Source organism: Babylonia areolata, chromosome 17, assembly GCF_041734735.1.
Source record: "Babylonia areolata isolate BAREFJ2019XMU chromosome 17, ASM4173473v1, whole genome shotgun sequence".
Lineage (NCBI taxonomy): Eukaryota > Metazoa > Mollusca > Gastropoda > Neogastropoda > Buccinidae > Babylonia > Babylonia areolata.
This window is the reverse complement of record NC_134892.1, coordinates 17,889,816-17,914,815: the sequence shown is the minus strand read 5'-3', so window position 1 is coordinate 17,914,815 and position 25,000 is coordinate 17,889,816. Positions and strand designations below refer to the sequence as shown.

At 47.3% G+C, this 25,000-nt stretch overlaps 1 protein-coding gene across 1 annotated transcript in view; it reads right to left on the bottom strand.

Moving 5' to 3' along the window:
* LOC143291697 (nephrin-like) overlaps positions 1-25,000 on the bottom strand; it is a 156,407-nt gene that overhangs the window by 36,941 nt on the left and 94,466 nt on the right. Inside the window, exons 7-14 of the mRNA XM_076601718.1 lie at positions 21,912-22,217; positions 21,111-21,236; positions 16,814-16,981; positions 11,222-11,524; positions 8,189-8,324; positions 7,029-7,153; positions 6,126-6,407; positions 1,193-1,311 (exon numbers count right to left, since the gene is read on the bottom strand). Coding sequence (XP_076457833.1) covers positions 1,193-1,311; positions 6,126-6,407; positions 7,029-7,153; positions 8,189-8,324; positions 11,222-11,524; positions 16,814-16,981; positions 21,111-21,236; positions 21,912-22,217 — 1,565 coding nt within the window. The remainder of the gene's footprint in view (positions 1-1,192; positions 1,312-6,125; positions 6,408-7,028; positions 7,154-8,188; positions 8,325-11,221; positions 11,525-16,813; positions 16,982-21,110; positions 21,237-21,911; positions 22,218-25,000) is intronic.

The following is a 25,000-nucleotide window of genomic DNA, read 5'->3' as shown; positions in this document are numbered from 1 at the left end:
ACCAGCACTTCCATGACCTGTCACTTCAGCCTTAGATCAGTCACACACCAGCACTTCCCTGACCTGTCACTTCAGCCTTTGATCAGTCACACACCAGCACTTCCCTGACCTGTCACTTCAGCCTTAGATCAGTCACACACCAGCACTTCCCTGACCTGTCACTTCAGCCTTAGATCAGTCACACACCAGCACTTCACTTACCTGACCTGTCACTTCAGCCTTAGATCAGTCACACACCAGCACTTCCCTGACCTGTCACTTCAGCCTTAGATCAGTCACACACCAGCACTTCCCTGACCTGTCACTTCAGCCTTAGATCAGTCACACACCAGCACTTCCCTGACCTGTCACTTCAGCCTTAGATCAGTCACACACCAGCACTTCCCTGACCTGTCACTTCAGCCTTAGATCAGTCACACACCAGCACTTCCCTGACCTGTCACTTCAGCCTTAGATCAGTCACACACCAGCACTTCACTTACCTGACCTGTCACTTCAGCCTTAGATCAGTCACACACCAGCACTTCCCTGACCTGTCACTTCAGCCTTAGATCAGTCACACACCAGCACTTCCCTGACCTGTCACTTCAGCCTTAGATCAGTCACACACCAGCACTTCCCTGACCTGTCACTTCAGCCTTAGATCAGTCACACACCAGCACTTCCCTGACCTGTCACTTCAGCCTTTGATCAGTCACACACCAGCACTTCACTTACCTGACCTGTCACTTCAGCCTTTGATCAGTCACACACCAGCACTTCACTTACCTGACCTGTCACTTCAGCCTTAGATCAGTAACACACCAGCACTTCCCTGACCTGTCACTTCAGCCTTTGATCAGTCACACACCAGCACTTCACTTACCTGACCTGTCACTTCAGCCTTAGATCAGTCACACACCAGCACTTCCCTGACCTGTCACTTCAGCCTTTGATCAGTCACACACCAGCACTTCACTTACCTGACCTGTCACTTCAGCCTTTGTTCAGTCACACACCAGCACTTCACTTACCTGACCTGTCACGTCAGCCTTTGATCAGTCACACACCAGCACTTCCCTGACCTGTCACGTCAGCCTTTGATCAGTCACACACCAGCACTTCCCTGAGCTGTCAGCAACAAGGGGTTACATTTCTTCAATCTTTCTAAAACAAACCCTTTAAAGATAGTGATTTATGATTTGATTCGAACCTTGGTCCAGCGAAAACTGACAGCAGGAGCCCCCTCGGCCTTGCAGGTGAGGGTGGCAGTCCTCCCCGGATCACTGGCCGCCTTGGCGTTTTCCGGGGACTTGTCAATCATTGGGGCGTCTGCAACACGTGGGGTCACAGGTCATTCTGTCTGTCTGTCAATCATTGGGGCGTCTGCAACACGTGGGGTCACAGGTCATTCTGTCTGTCTGTCAATCATTGGGGCGTCTGCAACACGTGGGGTCACAGGTCATTCTGTCTGTCTGTCTTCTTGTCTGTCTGTCTCTCAACTGCCAACCCAAGTGAAATAAACATTCGTTCCGTTTCTTCTATCTCACTGTGTGTGTGTGTGTGTGTGTGCGTGCGTGCGTGCGTGCGTGTGTGAGTGTGTGTGTGTGTGTGTGTGTGTGTGTGTGTGTATGTGTGTGTGTGTGTGTGTGTGTGTGTGTGTGTGTGTGTGTGCGTGCGTGCGTGCGCGCGCGCGCGCGCGCGTGTGTGTGTGAGGATGTGTAACAAGCAATGCATGATATTTGGTAATTATGTGTGTATCATAACGCGGATTCAATATTTCTGCCAGGTCAGAGGAGAGTTCTTAATCTTGTTTCTTTTGAGATTTCTTTTACTACTGATCATAATGACTTACTTAAATTGAATCAAGAGTTTCTGCGTCAAAAATGGAAAGCGCATGGAATTTCCGATTCCTTTCCAGAAGTGAACATTTTCTTTATATTATTTGGCTTAGTGTTAAATCCTTTTAGATCTTTTATCTGTTGTTCTGTGTGTGTGTCTTCTCTCTGTAGTCAGTGAAGCCAGTGATGTGGGATAGATCTGATTATAACGTTGTATTTAAGTATTGTGTTCGTTCGGTTTTGGCCAATCATATTGTCTATGTCATGTAGTCAGTAATCTATTCTCTGTTTGATGAATAATGTGTTCGGTTTTGGCCAATCATGTTGTCTATGTCATCAAGTCAGTAATCTATTCTCTGTTTTATGAATGATGTGTTTAATTTGGTCAGTTCCCTGTCTTTGCCAGGACGGGAAGAAAAATATGTTATTCTTATAGAAGTGAGTTATTGAACTGTAGCTGGGTTCGAAAGTTTGATTTATGTCCCCTGTTATCTAAGTAAATTATCACGACATTTTTCCTGAAATCGTTATCGATACTGTCTATGCCATTTATCTTTTCTGGTTTACGATTGATATCGGAGATATTATCATGCTTTACAATTTTACCAATATGTCATTTTGTAATTACACTCAGTATTGCTGTTCTGTGGTATGGAACAGGTTTCCTACCCATTGTAAAGTTAAACATTTTGAAAGTTGGCCATTTTCACCACGTTAACTTCCGTCTCTCCATTACCTTTCTTTCTGCTTTTTCAATTGCTTTTCTGGTGGTGGTTTTCTTTCTGCTTTTTCAATTGCTTTTCTGGTGGTGGTTTTCTTTCTGCCAAAGGAATCTATAAAAGTATGTATTAAATGTTTATAGGATTTTTAGTGGAAGACCAATGTATTGCATTACACAAATAAACTGACTTACTAAAATATCTTTATGACAACAACCTTCCCTGTATTGTAATGTCTCTTTTACTCCATTCTTTTATTGGGTGCTTCATAAGTTCTAGTCTAGGTGTCCAATATTCTTCACTGTTTGTTGACATCTTTCCTGAAACAAAACAAATATCCAGAATTTTCATTTTATTTACTCTAGAGACTGGAATATGCTCCTTTTCATTTTGATTACCTATTTTTAGCGCTTTCGTTTTCTGAAGATTAAGTTTTAGACCCGAAAAACTTTTAAACAAAATGAATATTTCTAAGGATTTAGTATATTTCCTTTATCTTTGTTCCTTTTCCTTTATCTTTGAGGAACAATGTTGTGTCATTGGCTAGTTGCTTTCATTTTATAGGAGATGCATCTCTGTCCGGAGAAATGGATGGGTTTAGACCTTTTATTCCACTATTTCTCATTATGATGGAAAATGGCTCTACTGCCAAAACGAAGGCAAGAGTTGAGAAAGGGCATCCTTGATGAATATCGCATGAAGCATCCGAAAGGCTCGGAAATCCAGCCACTATGGTTTACAGAGCTTGAGCTCCCATTATTTAGAATACAAACCCATTATTGAAAATAAGCACCAAAGCCAAACACATCAAATACATGAAGCATAAATGGTTTACACATCAAATACATGAAGCATAAATGGTTTAGAGATGGAATCGAAGGCTTTGGAGGAGTCAACTGCAAGTAGGTAACCTGTTTTGTTTGTTTTATTTAGGTAGTTTATCACATCATCCAGTAGGTAACCTGTTTTGTTTGTTTTATTTAGGTAGTTTATCACATCATCCAGTAGGTAACCTGTTTTGTTTGTTTTATTTAGGTAGTTTATCACATCATCCAGTAGGTAACCTGTTTTGTTTGTTTTATTTAGGTAGTTTATCACATCATCCAGTAGGTAACCTGTTTTGTTTGTTTTATTTAGGTAGTTTATCACATCATCCAGTAGGTAACCTGTTTTGTTTGTTTTATTTAGGTAGTTTATCACATCATCCAATGTTCTCATGACTGTAGCGATATTTCTGCCTCCACCTGATCACCGGTAATGTGTTTATGTATTCTGAGTCGCTCTGCTAAAGCTTTGCTAATATTTTATTGAAGGAGTTGGTTAGAGTTATGGGTCTCCATTTATTTATTTTGATTCAATTTATCTTTGTGTAGATCTTCACCTTTGTGCAACAGCGTAATAATTCGTTGTTTTTGAAAGCATGAGAAATGATTCAGTGAATGAGTCTGCATCTGTTTTATCTATTTTGTTCCAGGATGAACACCATATACTCAAGAGTTAATACCGTTGTTACTGGGAGTTGTACTTTCTTGTTGTTTATTTTCTTCTATAGAAACAGGTTGGTTGTATTCCGTAGCTTTGTTTTCATTTCGGTGTGGAAACGGTTCGTTTTCTACATTACTTGCTTCTTCAACGTTTCCTGGTTATGCAGATCTTTCTAGAATGCAGCCTGTTCATGCAGTATGTTGTGATCAGATATAGTTTCGCCACTGTCTTTACTTAATCTTGCTGAAACATTTCTGTTCCCTCTAGTTTTCATGAACTAAAAAAAAAAAAAAAAAAAATCGTGTTGCGTTCCCCTTCTTCAGTCCATTGTATTGTTGACGTGACTTGTGCCTCCCTTGCTTTGTCCATGTGTAACATTGTATTGTTGACGTGACTTGTGCCTCCCTTGCTTTGTCCATGTGTAACATTATATTGTTGACGTGACTTGTGCCTCCCTTGCTTTGTCCATGTGTAACATTATATTGTTGACGTGACTTGTGCCTCCCTTGCTTTGTCCATGTGTAACATTGTATTGTTGACGTGACTTGTGCCTCCCTTGCTTTGTCCATGTGTAACATTGTATTGTTGACGTGACTTGTGCCTCCCTTGCTTTGTCCATGTGTAACATTATATTGTTGACGTGACTTGTGCCTCCCTTGCTTTGTCCATGTGTAACATTATATTGTTGACGTGACTTGTGCCTCCCTTGCTTTGTCCATGTGTAACATTATATTGTTGACGTGACTTGTGCCTCCCTTGCTTTGTCCATGTGTAACATTGTATTGTTGACGTGACTTGTGCCTCCCTTGCTTTGTCCATGTGTAACATTATATTGTTGACGTGACTTGTGCCTCCCTTGCTTTGTCCATGTGTAACATTATATTGTTGACGTGACTTGTGCCTCCCTTGCTTTGTCCATGTGTAACATTGTATTGTTGACGTGACTTGTGCCTCCCTTGCTTTGTCCATGTGTAACATTGTATTGTTGACGTGACTTGTGCCTCCCTTGCTTTGTCCATGTGTAACATTGTATTGTTGACGTGACTTGTGCCTCCCTTGCTTTGTCCATGTGTAACATTGTATTGTTGACGTGACTTGTGCCTCCCTTGCTTTGTCCATGTGACATTGTATTGTTGACGAGACTTGTGCCTCCCTTGCTTTGTCCATGTGTAACATTGTATTGTTGACGTGACTTGTGCCTCCCTTGCTTTGTCCATGTGTAACATTGTATTGTTGACGTGACTTGTGCCTCCCTTGCTTTGTCCATGTGTAACATTGTATTGTTGACGTGACTTGTGCCTCCCTTGCTTTGTCCATGTGTAACATTGTATTGTTGACGTGACTTGTGCCTCCCTTGCTTTGTCCATGTGTAACATTGTATTGTTGACGTGACTTGTGCCTCCCTTGCTTTGTCCATGTGTAACATTGTATTGTTGACGTGACTTGTGCCTCCCTTGCTTTGTCCATGTGTAACATTGTATTGTTGACGTGACTTGTGCCTCCCTTGCTTTGTCCATGTGTAACATTTCTTATTTCTGCTTTATTCTGTTTAATTGAAAAAACAAACGCTCTTGCTTGTTTCTTTGCATCTTCATTACCATGGCTAGAATTTTTAGTGAACAAATATTCTTCTTCTTCTTCTTTTTTTTAAAAACTGCAATTGGAAATTTTGCAGTTAAGCTCGTTTTTGGAAAGTGAATTCTTTTTCAAAGTCTCAGCAGAAGTTTCAAGTATCCACTTTACACAAGCCCATTGATCCATGTTAGAAACGTCGTTACTGTTTTCGTTTAACGATATGTGTGTGTGAAGGGGAAGGGAGGGTGCGGCGGGAGGCGGGGAGGGGGGGCGGGGGCGTGTACATGCGTGCGAGCGTACACATACACACACGTCTTTCTAATCTCCTCCGTCACATATCCTCATCTATATTTGTCGCACACACACACACACGCACACGCGCGCGCGCACACACACACACACACTCTCCCTGTCTCTCTCTGTCTCCCATTCTTTCTCTCATACAGACACCCCCCCCCCCCCCCCCCCCCCCCCCCCCCCCCCCCCCCCCCCCCCCAACACACACACACACACGGGGATCACTCACACTTCACAATCAGCTGGGCAGATCTGGTGTCCGGTCTGCCGATCCCGTTGTCCGCCACACAGCGGAAAGAGCCAGTGTCGGCACGGACCAACTCGTGCACCCTCAACTCACTCCTGGTACCTTCCACCTTCTGCTGGGTCTTGCCGGCCATGTCGAAGCCTGGGCGAGTCCATGTGATCATGTTGGGGATGATGGGATTGGCTTCCGCCTCACAACTGAAGACGGCAGTTCCTCCTTCATCCGCCAGAACGCTGTCGGTGACGCGGGTGATGCTGGCTTTGTCTGGAGGAGAGAAATGAGGGAGGGGGAGGGGGGTGGCTGTGCTGCAGACAGGGGATATACACTGACGAACGCATCTAGGGACAGGTAAACTACTGACCAAGACCCAGGCTGTAAAGAAATTGACTGAAAGGACTCTTTGCCAGTGTGTCGTTAAACTGGACCATGTGAACTGTGGATCTTCATGTTCAGGGAGGACGACAGGGTGCAGTGTGGTGTTACTGTTGACCTCTGACCCACCACCACGCCGTTCATCCCAAGTGCTCCCCCCCCCCCACGCCCCCCTACCCTCTCTCTACATCGATCTGTGATGATTGAGGATAATGATGATGATGCTGCTGCTAGGGAGGTCCAGTTTAGTTTTGGAATATGTGACAAGGGTGAAGTCTACAGTTTTCTTTTACATATCTTGGCATCAGCCAGTCTCCACACACACACACACACACACACAGAGGCACACAGCCACACACAGAGGCACACAGACACATACATAGACACACAAACACAGACACACACACGCACACACACACAGAGGCACACAGACACATAGATAGACACACACACACACACACAAACACACACACACACACACACACACACACACACACACACAGGAACACTGACATTTGACTCTGATGGAGAAGTTATAGGTGGCGGAGCCCTGACTGTTGACTGCTCTGACGGTGAAGTTACCGCCGTCCCTCTTGTTGATGTTTCTGATGCTCAGCATGCCGTTCCTCACCCGGAACCTGCCGCCACGTCAACATCACACACTTCATCACCACCCACTCCTTCCTACAACAACAACCACAACAACAACAACAACTACTACTAAAAGTATTTATATATCCATTAAACTTGCCATGCTGCTGAAAGTCTAGTTGTGTTGGGCCGGACAGTCCCACATAGAAGACACACAGGTAGGTAGCCAAGATCGTTGTGTGCAGTGAACTGTCGTTTGGTCACCGCAACAGAGGAGCACTTGTGAAGCGGCACAAAGACATCAAGCCCCGCCAATGGACTATCCACGCCGCTTACTGAAGTGCCAAGTGCCACACGACACACCAAGCCTTCAGCACCATCGAAGCAAGCCGTCGTGCCAGTGTGGAAGAGAAGAGGACAAAGCAGAAAAACAGGGGATAACGAGAACCCACCACAGACCAGGTATTCCCCTGCAGCCACTGCGGAAGAATCTGCCGATCTAGTCTGACTCGTCAGCCATCAGCGTGATTGCGGTCAAAGAGGACTAAACTGATACGACCTTCAAATATTTCTCCGATCCGGAAAGAGGGGGGGAAGAGCTATTCTGGAAAAAAGGGTTTTAAGGTGCTGAGATGACAAGGTGCATCACAACACCTTGACTGTTACCTGTGTCTGTCAAGTACAAAAAAAGAACTGAACTGAATTCCCGCAAAGCCAGGAAACCATGACAACACATGTCACTTATTCCCATCTCAGAATCTCTTCGGTCATACCGCGTGACAGTGAAATGTCTACAGAAATCGAAAAAAGTTACACACTGCACCAGTGTGACCAAATCAACAACAGCGTTAAACCAAGCCATCTAAAACGCAAACTAGGAAACAAGGTGTTAACACAGTGTGAAGATTGAAAGTGTTTACACAGAGAAGAAAGAAAATGATTGGGGGAACACAGAGCTCTCTCTCTCTCTCTCTCTCTCTCTCTCACACAGACAGACAGACACACACACACACACACACACAGACGCACACACACACAGACAGACAGCCACACACACACGTGTGTGTGTGACCCTAACTGACCTGGTGGGACGGCCGACACGGGACAGGGTGTAGGTGACCCCGGTGGGGTTGGCATAGGCCGTCAGGTTGAGGGTTCGGCTCTCGCCTTCCGTCATCTCCAGGGCTTGCGGCGTGCTGACGTGGAACTCGGGTGGAACTGGTCGTGACACACCCACCACCATCCTCACCGTCATCATCACCACCATCATCACTACCACCATCATCACCATCATCATCACTACCATCATCACCATCATCATCATCATCATCATCATCACCATCATCATCACCATCATCATCACTACCATCATCATTACCACCACCATCATCACCACCATCATCATCATCATCACCATCATCACCACCATCATCATCACCACCACCATCATCACTATCATCATCACCATCATCATCACTACCACCATCATCACCATCATCACCATCACCACCATCATCACCATCATCATCATCATCACCATCATCACCATCATCACCATGATCATCATCATCACCACCATCATCACCATCATCACCATCGTCATCACCACCATCATCATCACCACAACCACCATCACTAGCACCATCATCATCATCATCATCACCATCATCATCATCTCCACCATCATCATCACCACCACCATCATCATCATCACCATCATCATCATCATCACCACCACCATCATCATCATCGTCATGATCATCATCACCACCACCACCACCATCATCATCATCATCATGATCATCATCACCATCATGATCATCACCACCACCACCATCATCATCACAATCACCACTACCACCACCACCACCACCACCACCATCATCATCACAATCACCACTACCACCACCACCACCACCACCATCATCATCATCACCATCATCATCACAATCACCACCACTATCACCACCATCACAATCATCACAATGATCACCATCACCATCATCATCACCATCATCATCAATATCTTCGTCGTGACTGATCACCTCTATCAACACAACCACAACCGTCATCATCATGTGTGTGTGTGTGTGTGTGTGTGTGTGTGTGTGTGTGTGTGTGTGAAGTCAAAATGATCTTTATTGAGGGTAAAAGAATGAGCTTATACAGCTTTTTTTAAAAATTTACATCCTGCCTTCAGAAAAGAAGAAAGAAAAGAAAATAGAAGAGTGGGGTAGGAAAAGCATAGCGTGAAAAATCAATTACGATAAGACACACAAATTCTATGGAGAAAAAAAAATACATGGACATATAGCAAATGAACATATATACAAGATGTAGATAAAATAACGACACACGAAAGCAGCATCCTTACATCATTAACAAAAATATTCTGGAAGAGAGACAGTGAGGGTGAGAACGAGACTGAAGAGACAAGACAAGAGAAGAGAAGAGGAGAGAGAGAGAGAGAGAGAGAGAGAGAGAGAGAGAGAGAGAGAGAGAGAGAGAGAGAATCTTTTTTATTGAGGGAAAAAAGGAATAAGCACAAATGGCTTGTTTTCATCCTGCCCTCATGAAAAGGGAAAACATAACAAATGCTCAATACAAAAGCATGACATTGCATGAAAAAATTCCAATTCTGTCCCACGAAAAAGACGAACAACATAAGTACATGCACAATAAATACTTACAGAAAACAGACACAAGAGAAGAAGGAAGAGGAGGAGACAAGGAGAGAGAGACAGACAGTGTGTGTGTGTGTGTGTGTGTGTGTGTGTGTGAGGGGGGGAGGGGTGAGAGTGAGAAACAGACAGACACAGAGACAGACAAGCAGACACACAGAGTGTGAGAGTGGGAAAGGTTAAGACATTGTATATGCAAATTCATTCATGAGTTCTGAATGGTAAATTTTTTTGAATACATTAAGACTAGTTTGGACATTGAGAATGGCTGATAAATTATTCCACAATAAACCGCCTGAGTATGACAGACTAGATTTAAATAGATCAATTCGCTGACGGGGTAACATAATCTTATGGACGTGGCGATTTTCGTTTATTTGAAATTTACTGACAATTGAGGGTGGAGCACAACCAGATACGATTTTGAACATAAAAACTGCTTTGTTGTATTTTAATTTCCATTTCAGCTGTATGTATGTGAATCGTGGACCTTAACAGCTGAAATAGAAAAGAGAATACAGTCCACTGAGATGAGATGCTTTCGAAGACTCCTGGGCATCTCCTACAAAGATCATATCACGAACGAAGAAGTTCGAAACAGAATCAGGCAAGTCATTGGGCCCTACGAAGACCTGTTGACCTTGGTCAAGAGACGCAAGCTCAAATGGTATGGCCATGTCACGAGATCATCAGGGCTTGCCAAGACATTCCTGCAGAGGACAGTGCAAGGGGTGGGTCGGGGGGGGGGGGGGGGGGGGGAGGAGAGGCAGACAGAGGAAGAGATGGGAGGACAACATCCCAGAATGGACGGGCTTGAGGTTGAGCGATACAGTCAGGAGGTCAGAAAACCGAGAGGATTGGAGGATGCTGGTTGCCAGATCACCTGTGGCGCCCCAACGGTCCACAAGACTACGGGATAGGTGAAGGTGAAGGTGAAGGAATTTCCATTTCAATGGGAGAATATCCAATAAAAGATAATCATCTGGTGTCAATGTGGAGGATTTCAGGAGAACTAATTTTATTGCACGTCTGTGAAGACTACACAGTGGCCTGAGAATGTTTTCACTTGCAGAATCCCATAGAGTGGATGCATAATATATATGAGACTCAATGTATGCATGAAAGAACAGTTTTCAAGAATGAACATTTAAGAAATGCTTTATTTTGTTCAGCTGGTACACCTTTTAAGCTACATTTTTACATACTATAGAAATGTGATCAGACCATGATAGATTATTGTCCACCACAACTCCAAGAATTTTATGATTGTCAACTTCTTAGAGAGAGAGAGAGAGAGTGAGGAACAGACAGACAGCTGTGTGTGTGTGTGTGTGTGTGTGTGTGTGTGTGTGTGTGTGTGTGTGTGAGATTTCGTGCGTGTGTGTGCATGTGTGTTTGAAAGGTCGCGCGCTGTGAGCGTGGTGTGTGACTGACAGAGGGCGGTGAGGGTGACGGCGTCAGTGACGGCCAGCCCCAGCAGGGTGTTGGTGGCCCTGCAGCCATACACGGCGTTGTGGTCAGAGGACGTGGGGATCAGGTGCAGCACGCTGGTCGTGTTCTTCCCCCCGTGGGCCGCGTCCACCACCCCCCGGTTCACACCCTGCACTCGCACACCCCCCTTCAGCCACGTGATCTCTGCCGCAGGGTTGCTGGAGGAGCTGACACAGGTCAAGGTCATCCCTTCACCCGCCCGGGGCTGGGAGGTGGAGGTGGTGATGTTCACGGAGGAGGGGGGGACTGCACGTGTTGGACAGAGAGCAGCAACCACAGCACGTGACTGGGGGGTGGAGAGGTGCACGGACAGAGAAGGCAAGACAAGACAAGACAAGACAAGACAAGACAAGGCCGGTATATTTTCGGAAATATTACTTATTTCATTGAAATACAAAATATGAAAATCATTGGACACTGTGCGCACGATCGGTCCATCCCAACTGATTGGTTCAGAGATACATTTGATTTATTTCTACGGAAACAACAACAAAACTGGGCATGCATTCAAGAACATTTAAAAGATTAAGAGTTATTTATGGTATACATACCAGAAGTGAATCCAAATAGGTCATATCCAGAAGAAGAATTTTTACTGTAAATAACTCGGATGGATGAAGAGATGTACAAACTGATAGACGGAGATATGAAAAACATTACCCACTTCAAACACCACCCCACCCAACACCACTAGCTCCACCTACCTCTACCACCCCACCCCTACACCATCACTATACCCACCACACCGCCCACACCCACCCCTACACCACCACTATACCCACCACACCGCCCACACCCACCCCTACACCACCACTATACCCACCACACCGCCCACACCCACCCCTACACCACCACTATACCCACCACACCGCCCACACCCACCCCTACACCACCACTATACCCACCACACCGCCCACACCCACCCCTACACCACCACTATACCCACCACACCGCCCACACCCACTCCTACACCACCACTATACCCACCACACCGCCCACACCCACTCCTACACCACCACTATACCCACCACACCGCCCACACCCACTCCTACACCACCACTATACCCACCACACCGCCCACACCCACCCCTACACCACCACTATACCCACCACACCGCCCACACCCACCCCTACACCATCACTATAACCACCACTACACCGCCCACACCCACACCCACCCCACCATTGTAACCATCCCCACTCCAACCCCCGGTGGTGTGTCCATCGAGATCGATGATGACCATCGTTGTCATCCAGCTGGGGGATGGGGGGAGGGTGGTGGTGTGGTGGGGGGGGGGGGAGGATGCTCATGAATCTATCTGTGAATGCGCAGATGGCTGAATAGTCCAATCTGCGCACGAAATGTTCGCTGACAGTTGGGGCAGACAAAGACAGGCATATCATTGTCAGGGAGCTTGTTTGCCCGTGACTTTCTGGCCTGCCTCTTCTGAACAGCTGCAGCAGTCCTGTTGGCCTCGCATAACTTGGCGCCTTTGTGCACAGCAGCGCGCCATTTGTCACGGTCCACTGCAGATTCCTCCCAGGAGTCAGGGTTGATATCAAACGCTTTCAGAGAGACTTTCAGAGTATCTCTGAAGCGCTTCTTCTGGCCTCCGTGTGATCTCTTCCCTTGTTGCAGCTCGCCATAGAAGAGCCTTTTGGGCAGCCGATGGTCTGGCATGCGCGCCACGTGTCCAGCCCAGCGAAGCTGGGACTGCATCAGGATGGTGAAGATGCTGGGAAGGGTGGCTTTTGCGAGCACCTCTGTGTCTGGGGTCTTGTCTTGCCACTTGATGTTCAGTAGCTTCCTGAGGCATGTTGTGTGGAAGTGGTTCAGCTTCTTGGCATGTCGTTCGTACACTGTCCAAGTTTCGCAGGCGTACAGTAGTGTGGGGAGAACTACTGCTCTGTAGACCTTTAGCTTGGTCTCAAGACTAATGCCTCTTCTGTTCCAGACATTTGCATTGAGTCTACCAAAAGTTGCGCTTGCTCTTGCAATCCTGACGTTCACTTCATCGTCGATGGTCGCATTTCGTGACAGTGTGCTGCCAAGGTATGTGAACCGCTCCACCGCACTGAGTCTCTGACCGTTGACTGTGATGTTGGGCTCAATGTAGGGTTTCCCTGGGGCTGGCTGATGGAGAACTTCAGTTTTCCTCGTGCTGATGGTAAGGCCGAAGTTCCTGCTGGCAGTGGCAAACTTGTCGACGCTGAGTTGCATGTCAGCTTCAGATCCAGCGTTGAGGGCACAATCATCAGCAAACAAAAAGTCTCTGATGATGTCTGTCATGACATTCGTTTTTGCTTGAAGCCTTCTGAGGTTAAACAACTTGCCATTGTTCGGTACTTTAGGTTGATTCCAACATCGCCATCTCTGAAGGCATCAGTAAGCATTGCAGAGAACATGAGGCTGAACAGCGTTGGAGCCAGGACGCAGCCTTGCTTGACACCATTTGTGACAGGACTCGAGCCTGCATGCCTTCATGGAATTGGCTGACCAAGGAAATAAATTTCCGAGGGCATCCGTACTTGGCCATGATCTTCCACAGTCCCTCTCTACTCACGGTGTCGAAGGCCTTAGTGAGGTCGACATAGGTGGGGAACAGATCAGGATTTTGCTCCTGACATTTCTCTTGCAGCTGCCTTGCAGCAAACACCATGTCGGTGGTTCCGCGCTCTTTCCGGAATCCACATTGGCTCTCAGGCAAATGACCTTGGTCAAGGTGTGCTGTGAGGCGGTTTAGTAGGATCCTGGCAAGTATCTTGCCTGTGATGGAGAGCAAGGAAATGCCCCGATGGTTATCACAGGCTTGCCGGTTCCCCTTTCGCTTGTACAAGTGAATGATAGATGCATCTTTGAAATCCTGGGGGATCGTCTCTTCTTTCCACATGAGTGAGTACAGCTGATGGAGCTTCTCAGTCAGCACAATGCCTCCATCCTTGTAGACCTCTGCTTGTATGGAGTCTGAGCCAGGTGCTTTGCCACTGGATAGCAGACGGATTGCTTTCAGGGTCTCAAGAGGTGTTGGCGGATCGTCCAGTGCTTCGTTGATGGGGACTTGTGGGAGACGGTCTATGGCTTCATCATTTATGGAGGAAGGGCGATTTAAGACACTGTTGAAGTGCTCAGCCCAGCGTTCGAGAATTTTCTCCTTCTCGGTGATCGAGGTATTCCCATCTGCACTGAGGAGGGGGGATGATCCTGAGGATGTGGGGCCGTAAAATTCTTTTAAGGCATCATAGAACCTCTTCATATCGTGCCTGTCAGCATATCCCTGGATCTCATCAGCTTTGTCACTCAGCCACTTATCCTGCATCTGGCGTAACTTTTGCTGAACAGTCCTGCGGATGGCATCGTACGCATCCTTTTTTGATGTGGACTTTGGGTTGCTCAGGTAGGCTTGATGCAGACGGCGTTTCTCATCCAGAAGCTGCTTATTTCATCACAGTTTTCATCAAACCAGTCTTTGTGCTTTCTGGTCATGGGTCCCAGGGTCTCTGAAGCTGTACTATAGATCAGCTCACGCAGGGTCCTCCAGTCAGACTCCACATTATGGTTGTCCAGAGAGGCGGATTCCAGACGATCTTCCAGCAGCTCCACAAAGGACTGTTTGATGGTGATGTTTTTCAGCTTAGCGATGTTGAGCCGTTTTGGAGCCTTCTGGCCTTGGGGGCGTCTCTTGGGCTGGATTCGAATATTCAGCTTCGAGACTACAAGGCGATGGTCTGTCCAACACTCGGCGCCGCACATGGTCTTTGTTACACGTACATCTTGCCTATCCCTTTTCCTGACGATGACATAATCGATGAGATGCCAATGCTTTGAGCGAGGGTGCATCCATGACGTCCTGTTACGGGTAGGGAGGCAGAAAACTGTGTTGGTTATCAGCAGTTCGTGCTCTGCACAGGTCTGAAGCAAAAGCAATCCATTTGGGTTGCAGTGGCCCACACCGTGCTTTCCAATCACTCCATCCTAGGAGATGTAGTCAGAACCAACTCTAGCATTGAAGTCCCCAAGAATGATGAGCTTGTCTGCTTTAGGGATAGCAGCAATGACAGAGTGAAGGTCCTCGTAGAACTTCGCCTTCACTTCATCCGGGTTGGTCATGGTTGGGGCGTAGGCACTGACAATGGTGAGGTGCTTCTGGCCAGATGCCAGTGGGAGTTTCATGGTCATAAGCCTATCGTTGACTCCCTTTGGGAGTGCTGTTTTTACTGCAAAACCAACGCCAGCCTCACGTCACTCTTCGCTTCCTCGTCCACTCCAGAAGAAGGTGTAACCAGATCCCTGTTCACAAAGCTCGCCTTCGCCTGCAAGCCGAGTCTCGCTCAAGGCTGCGATGTCAATGTTGTATCTGGCGAGTTCGGATGCAACTAGTACCGTTCTCCTTTGGGGTCTGTCCGCGTTATCTCTGTCCAGGAGAGTCCTTATGTTCCAAGCACCAATGGTGAGAGGAACGATCCTTGTTTTTTTCTTTTCTTTCTTGTTGTTTCGACCGCTGATGTAGGGTCCCCGCCAGCCGCGGTATGCTGGCCAGGGTGATATGGAGCAGGCAATTTTTAGGGCACCTTTTCTAGCCCCTTCCTCATGCCAGGGAGGTGAGCAGTGCATTCCTAAAGAGGGCTGCTCAGACGGCTGCCGAGCTCCATCGCTGCTCCTGTCGACGAAGAACGACCCTATGGCCTGAGCCGCCTGCGTCCAGGTCTGCAGCTGCGACTGCCAGTGTACCCACACCTGTCGTTTCGTCGCTCGCCTGTCGCCACAGGACTTGGGGATGATGAAATGATGAAGGATGAAAGGTCATTTTGGATGACTGATGACTTGCGCGATGAGTTTGTTTAAAGTGAAGAGGAGTTGCGCAACGTCGACCTCACTCTCTCGTCCGGGTCCACCAATTTCCAGTGGCAAGACTAAGTCGAGACGACTGGAGGATGAGCACGGATGCAGTGGATGACCTAGATATCCTTTCGGTGTCTCATCTTGCTCTCTGCACTCCACAGTGCGTTGCTGTAACCGCCTTCCTCTCCGTTGAACCGATAGGTTTCTTCCGCAGATTCTGCCGGATCCAGACTTCGCATGCATGGGTAGACACACCCCGGGGGCCAACTGCGTGTGGCATGCACACAGCACGGTGGAGCTAGATGGCCGTAGGTGGCACTCCTGAGCCAACGCCCTTTTATGGATCTCCATAAGGGTGTCTAGCCACCCGCCTCACCAGTCCCGGAAGGGAGCGGTGGGAGTGCCGGTTTAGTCGTCGGCAACCCGACCCTGAACAGGTTGTACTGGATTACAGAGTAGCAGATCTAATGACCTGACCTGACCCCAACCACCACACCACCACTGTAACCATCACACCACCCATACCCCCCCACACCCACAACCCACCATTGTAACCACCCCTACCCCAACCCCCACACCACCACTGTAACCACCACCCATATCCCCACCCCCACCCCTACACTAACACCGTAACCACCACACCGCCCACACCACCACTGTAACCACCCACACACAACCCTCAGCCCCACACTCACACAGCACAGTCATGGTGACGGAAGCCTCCAGAGGCCTGGTTGTAGCGTCGTTGGTGGCCGTGCACTTGTACACGGCTCCGTTGTCGTCGGGCCGTGCCACCACGCCGATCTGGGACTGGGCGATGTTGCCGATCACCGTGTACTGGGCGTTCCTCAATTGGCGGCCGTCTGCAGTCAGCACGTGAGGGGGCGTGGTCAGTTATCAGTGTCACATTACTCTTTTTATCACTCACGTGTCTGTAATGCAATGCTAGGCCGGTCACGTGGAAGAGTTTCACAGGGATATCTGTTTGTAATTGTACGGTATTGTATTACATGTTGCTGTCAAAGTGGATGTTTCTGCATGAGTTTGTCAGGGACAACACGTTGATGTGGGTTCTTTTACGTGCGTTAAGTGCATGCTACAAAAAGAACCTCGGATTATCCTATTTTGTGTTGATTCTCAATCTGTTTTAAAAAGTTTGCTCCTTATTGAGAATAATCAAAGAGAAGATTCATTGTTTGAAATTAGGTATTTATTGCACTCCCTATTTGTGAAGGGTGCAAATGTTCATTTTTGTTGGATACCATCCCATACTGGATTCCTTTATAACGACCAAGCAGACAGAGCAGCAAAAAGGGGAGCAAAGAATCATACAGATAGTGTAAAAGTACATTGCCCATTGTCATACAAGGAAATAAATAATATACTAGAAAGAGACTTTTATAGGTGCTTTCATTGAACTCTAAAACCTCGTCAGTTGACTCTCTCAGACTTTGGTCCGATTCACAGACCAATTCTGAGTTTAGCTCTCAGACTATTATCATATTCATTACGGACCAAGTATTGTCCTAATGTCAAGTGCATATGCTTCAGTAACCTGTCAATTAAGCATATAATTTTTGACTAGCTTGATGAAGCCTTATGTACACGAAAGTGTGTCTTCACAAGTGACCGAGAACGTTGATGTTTTTGACTTTTTGCATTCATTATCAGCTGTTTCGCTTGTTAGCTTAACGATTTCTCTTTTACGAAGTCCTTTAAGTAATTTCCTGTAATTGTATTCAGATTTTTTTTTTCAAATTTCACCCTCATTTGCCCAGTTTCCTCCAACCCTCCATTCATTCACATTTCCCACCCATTCTAACCGATATTACTGAAATGTATACATTAATACTTTAACAAAATGTCTTCAATCACCGATATGTGTGACGGGACATTAAACAAAATTCCTCCTCCTCGGATTATCGATTCTTCCAAATGACTGGCGTCCAGACCACCACTAAAGGTCTAGTAGGGGGAGAAAATTGTTAGCTAGTCACCACGTGGGGGAGGTGGGGGCGTGTTCACCAGCGTTACGTTACGTCGATAACAATGTGTTTGACAAGTAAAACACACCACTATTGTGGTATGGATTCTATGACTGTGGACACAGCACAGGGACGCTTCCAAACAGAATCAAAGTAAGGTGTTGATGAAGGCGGAGAGAGACCAGTGAAATACACAAGTCAGTTCAACTGTGGATTCTGAGGGAGGACACGTGCTTCTCAACGCCAGAACAATCACGTGGAAGGGTTTACAGAAGGATATTTGTTTGTGATCACTTTAGAAAAATCTGATCAGAGCAAGAAAGAGAAAACGGATAAGAACGGGTGAGGAGATGGAGACAGACAAGACAAGACAAGACAAGACAAGACAAGACAAATTCTTATTATCGAGGACAACAGATAAGCACTGGCGCGCTTTTTTTCATCCAGTCCCCGCCCTGAAACAGGGTCTACACTACACACAACGACATTACATATGTCATTGCATGCACTACACAATGCTACGTAAAGTCATAGAATGCGAATACTATACTGCATAAAGGCATAAGCATGGTAAAAATAACACACACACACACACACACACACACACACACACACACACACACACACACAGACACACACACACTCACACACACACACACACTCACACATAGAAGCACAAACATGGTATTAATAATCGACATAAAAAAAAACCCCAAAAAACCAAAACAAAACAAACAAACAACAGAACACACACACACTCTCTCTCTCTCTCTGTCTCTCTCTGTCTCTCGCACATGCACACTTACACACACATAAGCATACATTGTGTATGTTAAAAAAATATTATACTAATGTGAATATAAAACAGTAAGTCTAATAAAAATATACACAGCCATAACAGGGGAAAGAATCACACACACACACACACACACACACACACACACACACACACACAAACAGACAGACAGAGACAGAGACTAGTGTGAACAAAAGTGAATTGCACAGGACTGGTCAGCGAATGAACAGACATCAGTGCCTCACACTATCCATTATCTTTATCAAGAGGGTGGATGAGGGAGATGTGTGAATCAAGAGGGTGGCTGAGGGAGGGTGTGTGTACAGGGTGGCTGAGGGAGGGTGTGTGTACAGGGTGGCTGAGGGAGGGTGTGTGTACAGGGTGGCTGAGGGAGGGTGTGTGTACAGGGTGGCTGAGGGAGGGTGTGTGTACAGTGTGGCTGAGGGAGGGTGTGTGTACAGGGTGGCTGAGGGAGGGTGTGTGAATCAAGAGGGTGGCTGAGGGAGGGGGTGTGAATCAACAGGGTGGCTGAGGGAGGGTGTGTGAATCAACAGGGTGGCTGAGGGAGGGGGTGTGTACAGGGTGGCTGAGGGAGGGTGTGTGTATCAACAGGGTGGCTGAGGGAGGGTGTGTGTACAGGGTGGCTGAGGGAGGGTGTGTGTATCAACAGGGTGGCTGAGGGAGGGTGTGTGTACAGGGTGGCTGAGGGAGGGTGTGTGTACAGGGTGGCTGAGGGAGGGTGTGTGAATCAACAGGGTGGCTGAGGGAGGGTGTGTGTACAGGGTGGCTGAGGGAGGGTGTGTGAATCAACAGGGTGGCTGAGGGAGGGTGTGTGTACAGGGTGGCTGAGGGAGGGTGTGTGTATCAACAGGGTGGCTGAGGGAGGGTGTGTGTATCAACAGGGTGGCTGAGGGAGGGTGTGTGTACAGGGTGGCTGAGGGAGGGTGTGTGTACAGGGTGGCTGAGGGAGGGGGTGTGTTCAGGGTGGCTGAGGGAGGGTGTGTGAATCAAGAGGGTGGCTGAGGGAGGGTTTGTGTACAGGGTGGCTGAGGGAGGGTGTGTGTATCAACAGGGTGGCAGAGGGAGGGTGTGTGAATCAACAGGGTGGCTGAGGGAGGGGGTGTGTTCAGGGTGGCTGAGGGAGGGTGTGTGAATCAAGAGAGTGGCTGAGGGAGGGTGTGTGTATCAACAGGGTGGCAGAGGGAGGGTGTGTGTATCAACAGGGTGGCAGAGGGAGGGTGTGTGAATCAACAGGGTGGCTGAGGGAGGGGGTGTGTTCAGGGTGGCTGAGGGAGGGTGTGTGAATCAAGAGGGTGGCTGAGGGAGGGGGTGTGTACAGGGTGGCTGAGGGAGGGTTTGTGTACAGGGTGGCTGAGGGAGGGTGTGTGTACAGGGTGGCTGAGGGAGGGTGTGTGTATCAACAGGGTGGCTGAGGGAGGGAGTGTGTTCAGGGTGGCTGAGGGAGGGGGTGTGTTCAGGGTGGCTGAGGGAGGGTGTGTGTTTCAACAGGGTGGCTGAGGGAGGGTGTGTGAATCAACAGGGTGGCTGAGGGAGGGTGTGTGAATCAACAGGGTGGCTGAAGGAGAGGGTGTGTTCAGGGTGGCTGCGGGAGGGTGTGTGTTTCAACAGGGTGGCTGAGGGAGGGTGTGTGAATCAACAGGGTGGCTGAGGGAGGGGGTGTGATTCAACAGGGTGGCTGATGGAGGGTGTGTGTACAGGGTGGCTGAGGGAGGGTGTGTGAATCAAGAGGGTGGCTGATGGAGGGGGTGTGTACAGGGTGGCTGAGGGAGGGTGTGTGTACAGGGTGGCTGAGGGAGGGTGTGTGAATCAAGAGGGTGGCTGATGGAGGGGGTGTGTACAGGGTGGCTGAGGGAGGGGGTGTGTATCAACAGGGTGGCTGATGGAGGGGGTGTGTACAGGGTGGCTGAGGGAGGGTGTGTGTATCAACAGGGTGGCTGAGGGAGGGGGTGTGTACAGGGTGGCTGAAGGAGGGTGTGTGTATCAACAGGGTGGCTGAGGAAGGGTGTGTGTATCAACAGGGTGGCTGAGGGAGGGGGTGTGTACAGGGTGGCTGAAGGAGGGTGTGTGTATCAACAGGGTGGCTGAGGGAGGGTGTGTGTATCAACAGGGTGGCTGAGGGAGGGGGTGTGTACAGGGTGGCTGAAGGAGGGTGTGTGTACAGGGTGGCTGAGGGAGGGTGTGCACACTCACTTTTGTACCACTTCAGCACAGCCTCAGGGTTGCCTCCTGCTGACATACACGTCAGCCGTTCCAGGTGATCGGCTCGTAAGGTGGCGCCCTCTGTGTAGCCAGAGATGGTGGGAGGGTCTGGGGGATCTGTAACGTGCACAGACACGCTTGTACACCAAAGTCTGCACAAGACTTAGGCACAGCTGATGAGGCCTGACCCCCGACCCCTGGCTGGTGACCCTGGGTGAAGTGTGATCACTGTGGCGTGGATCTGGAGTGCAGGGGCTGTTTTTGTCTTGTGATCATGTGCCGTTCGTTTTGATGTGCAGCAGCAATGCCGTCCTATGAGGAAGACTTTCAGATGCAGAATGGTGACTGACACCCTGACCTGTATGCTCTGTTCCATACCAGCCCAGCACTGACGTCATGTACCAGCCCATCACTGACGTCATGTACCAGCCCAGCACTGACGTCATGTACCAGCCCAGCACTGATGAGTATACTCGTCAGGAGCAGCTAAAGGGTTAGTGGATAAATAATACTTGTTTGTGATTGGTTGTGGTTCCGAATCTTTTAATATTCTCTCTCTCTCTCTCTCTCTCTGTCACATACACACACTGTGACCCCCCTACCCCCTCCCCCCTCCCACACACACACACACACGCACCCCCATTCACACACACACGCGCACACACCCTGCCCCTCACACACACCCATATCCCCCCCCAACCCTCCCCACACCCCTCATCTCTCCCACACCCAACCCCATCCGCCCACCCTACCCCCCACACCCACACCTACACACACACCAGACCGACTCACAGGACACGCTGAGAGTGACTGTGTCCTGCACAGTGGAGCCCAGGTCATTGGTGGCCTGACACGTGTACACCACGTTGTGGTCCTGCTGCGTCAGCCTGACGTTGACCTCGGACCGCGTCACCCATCCCCCGTCCGGGGAGCTCCGGAATCTGTTGGTGACGTCTCTGGAGGGGATCTGGCGGCCCCTGGCGAACCAGGTGACGGGGGCCTGGGGGTTGCTGTGTGTGGTCTCACACCTCAGCCTGACCCTGTCCCCCGCACTCAGCGATCCCCTGCCCCCAGACATCCTCACACTCTGTGGGGGGACTGAGGGGGTGGTCATGGCGTAGGGGTGGGGGGAGGGGGGCGAATTCAGAAATCCACGTATTAGTCATTTTCTGTTTTTATTTTTTCTTGAGTAAAAAAATAAGAAAAATTACAACACACACACACACACACACACACACACACACACACACACACACACACACGCACGCACAATGTCATTCTGATTCTGATTCACAAGCACACAAACCAAATAAACAAACAAGCGCATCTACAAAAAACACAACAAAAAACAACAACAATAATCAAACAAACAAAAAGGACGAAAACAACGAACCAATCAACGAAAGAAGTAGAAGATAGCTGAAAAGGCAAACAAGGGTACAACCATTGATGATATCAATCATACCAATCCACCCCTACATCCACCCACATACCCAAGCACCCACCCTTCTATCCATCCACATATTCTTGTTTTCATCCTTTTTATTGACTCACTTGTGTAAACAAAGTGAGTCTATGTTTTAACCCGGTGTTTGGTTGTGTGTGTGTGTGTGTGTGTGTGTGTGTGTGTGTGTGTGTGTGTGTGTGTGTGTGTGTGTGTGTGTGTGTGTGTGTGTGTGTGATAAACTTTAACATTGCCATTTTCTCTGCAAATACTTTGTCAGTTGACACCAAATTTGGCATAAAAATAGGAAAAATTCAGTTCTTTAAAACAATGTCCCACCTCTGGGATGGGCACAAAAAATAAAAATAAAAGAAAGAAGCCAAATTGTATGCAAACTGAATTTACTGTTATATTAATATATATATATATTTTATTCTCTAAACTTGCCACTTTGATCTGATATTCTGACACAACAACAGAAGTCATTTTTAACATTTAAAAAAAAATTCAAACAGGAACTTCTTTTGCTAAGCATGGAAGTTATATTTCTGGTGCATGTCTTTGGTGCAGATAGTAAAAAAGGGAAATCGATCTGTAATTAATGCTAGGGGGGTTAATTTGCTTTAACCTGATCTTTCTCATCTTAAACATTACATTTTAAAATTATACTCAATACATAAAAAAACTGCGTGTTTTACTCTCAGTGTACAGGGCTTTCACTATGTTCATTCGCCCAAGTGGTCTTTTTCGGAAAATACTAAAATCAATACCACGAGTGGAATTTATAGATCTATTGGCTGAGCCCTGAAGGTCATGGGCAAAAATCAATTGCGTACACATATCTATACATATTCAAAGCGTGTGCTCATATTCCTCACGAACGCGAAGGACGCCATTTTGTTTCAGGTTGTTGACCTGCCCGTTCAATCCTATATTCAATCAACAATACACGTATAACATGTGATGGAAAGTTGGAGAAGCAGACCGTTAAATATTTATTCAGAGAAAGATTTGTGAACGCCTCATCACTTACTGGATTATGCCCCAAACTGCCATAAAAATATTAACAAAATCAATCGAAATTCACAGTTAAAAATAATAAACCATGAGAATTAATACCCTTGATGAAACGTAAAAATTTCCAGTCTTGACTTTTCTCAAAATGAAGTCCTTTTCACTTCATGCGACGTTTAGAAGTACTTGTACTTGGCTCTACATGTTATTAGTTTAACAAAATACTCAATTTTCATATCAACTTTAAAACTATAAAACTAGAATGAACATAAAAGGGAAATTGAATCGACCGTGTCGTACATTCCCGGCCGGTGTAACTAAACTTGTACATCTATCTAGATCCAGAGAAAACGGCTAAATGTTGTCGTGTGATTGCCGCGGACTTAAAAAGAATTTTTAATTGCCCCTAAAGATTTTTTGAATGCCCAAGATACACCAGAATAATATGATTTAAACAGCGTTCTCACTGCGAATACCACAATCGATTTACCGCCCTTAAAAAAGAATGTTTAAATATTAAATTTTTGAACGTCAGTTGAGGAGCCACGATAGTGTATTGGGTAAGACAGTTTCTTCTCACCCGAACACGCGGGGTTCGAATTTGCCGTCAGTACTATTTTTTTCTTTTTTTTAACCCGAAGCTTTATAATAGCAAACACAGAACACATTTTAATGATTAGATTTTTTTTTAAAGTGTATCACAAATGAGTCTTGAAGGCCTTGCCTCTCGTGTTAATTAATTCAGTCACTGTGTGTGTGTGTGTGTGTGTGTGTGTGTGTGTGTGTGTGTGTGTGAGAGAGAGAGAGAGAGAGAGAGGAAAGAGAAGAAAGAGAGACAAGCAAAAGGAAAAGAAGGCAGTGTTGGATATCCAGGACAACTCTATACATACATTTTGTTCGTCACGTTAATAGTATCAAGTTTCGATGTATGTATCGTATTTTTCTTTTCTTTTTTTTTTGTTCTCTTTTTTTGAGAGTGCAGAAATACGTCACAAATACGTATGTTATCAAATCAACCAGGGAACAAAGAAACAAAGCAAAGAAAACCTGGTCCTGAGAGGCACCCCCAACCTGTACCCCCTCCCCCTTTCACAGCGGACGGAGAGTGTAGAAATATGTCACTGTTGACTGAAACAGACTTCAATCATCACAAAGGGAAAAGTAAACGTAGCCCTGTTTCCTCCTCCACACCCTCACACCCCCACATCCATACCCCCACTTCTCCACCCCCCACCTCCACATCCCCACCCCCATCCAACTCCCATCCCCCTCACCCTACACCTCCACCCCCTCGCACCCCCATCCCACATCCACACCTCCACACCCCCTTCCCCCCACACATCCACCACCTTACACCCCCACCTTACAACCACACCTCCACCTCCTCACACCCCCACCTTACAACCACACATCCACACCCCCA